The sequence below is a fragment of the Otolemur garnettii genome, unplaced genomic scaffold, assembly GCF_000181295.1.
Source record: "Otolemur garnettii isolate 467f Iridium unplaced genomic scaffold, OtoGar3 scaffold00220, whole genome shotgun sequence".
Taxonomy (NCBI): domain Eukaryota; kingdom Metazoa; phylum Chordata; class Mammalia; order Primates; family Galagidae; genus Otolemur; species Otolemur garnettii.
Genome location: NW_003852615.1, coordinates 602,136 through 603,438, shown reverse-complemented (window position 1 = coordinate 603,438; position 1,303 = coordinate 602,136). Strand labels below are relative to the sequence as shown.

At 41.7% G+C, this 1,303-nt stretch overlaps 1 protein-coding gene across 1 annotated transcript in view; it reads left to right on the top strand.

Moving 5' to 3' along the window:
- ZPLD1 (zona pellucida like domain containing 1) overlaps positions 1 to 297 on the top strand; it is a 37,638-nt gene extending 37,341 nt beyond the window's left edge. Inside the window, exon 10 of the mRNA XM_012812729.1 lies at positions 122 to 297. Within this exon, the coding sequence (XP_012668183.1) occupies positions 122 to 297 (176 nt within the window). The remainder of the gene's footprint in view (positions 1 to 121) is intronic.
- Positions 298 to 1,303: the final 1,006 nt, after the last annotated feature.

The window sequence follows — 1,303 nt, the reverse complement described above, 5'->3', positions numbered from 1 at the left end:
CCTGTGTCATGTTGCTGTTCTATAAGATACCAGTGACAGATGTTTTGCAAGTCTAAATTGTCCCTTAGTATATAAATGTAACATGGGGCATTTACAACTGTGTGTCTTTCATTGCTTGCAGGCTCTCCAAGTGTGCCCCCTTTCCAGCTGAATCCCATCACCAGCGCGCTGATATCAGGAATGGTGATTCTGGGAGTCATGAGCTTCTCCCTTCTCCTGTGCTCATTGGCTCTTCTACACAGGAAGGGACCCACTAGTCTGGTGTTGAACGGCATAAGAAACCCAGTCTTCGACTGACTGTAACAGGTTCCGGCTCTGACTTGCTTTCAGTGACTGCTGTGTGTGACTGCGGCCGGTGTTCCCTCTGAATTGAATGCCAGCCAGCATTTGATATTTGTAGGTTTGATAGATTTCATAGTGTAGCTCGTCAGCATGATGATAGTGAAAGAGTTTTGCTAATATTGCTGTTGTCGCTTAGGCATGTGGCCAGCCCTATGTTTATGGTACCAATGGGTATACTGACAATAAGTAAAAAATATTCAGAACTCAGATCTTAGAGGATCAGTGATGTTTCATTTTATTTGTTTTTTATTGATTGTTGGTTACTAAGCTAAAAGTGGGCGTAGAAAAAAATAAAATGTGCATTATTTTTCTAAGCACCAAAGCCCAGTGCAACAACATGTAGATTTGCATGTGTGGTACTAAAATGGAAGTTGCTTTTGTTCAGCTTGGGAGTGTGTTTTAATTAGACCAGCCAAATTGGATACCTGAGATTTTACTACTTCTGTGACCTTCAGGGTTTGGGGGTGATTTCCACATTCATCTGGGCATCTATTTGTGTAGCCAATAGTAAAAGTAGTTATTAGCTTCCAAGGCTAATACTAAGTGGCCCTGGATCATTATTCATGAGCAGGCATGGCAATGATCAGTTTTCTCCTTCTGCTGCACGTGAGAACATCAGCCCATGTTAACACTCCTCCCAGGTGGATGGTTCAGCTGCTTTGCTGCTCTGCTTCCAGCAGGAAGGCAACTGTGTGAAGATTATTCTTAATTCAAGAATCACTGCATGTGAAAGCAAACCGTAGTTGTGGGAAAAGAATATTGTCACCTCTACATAAGCATAGTGCTCTGTAAGGGTTTTTAACACCTAAGTTTGCTTTTTTATTCCTAGAACGAAGAGGAAACTTAGGTTAAGTGTAGTTTGCAGAATATTGTTGGATTCAACATAAAACATGTTCCTCTTCCTTCATAGTTTTGATGCCATACAAACCAAATGATCCGGAGCCTTCCAGGGGTCATAATC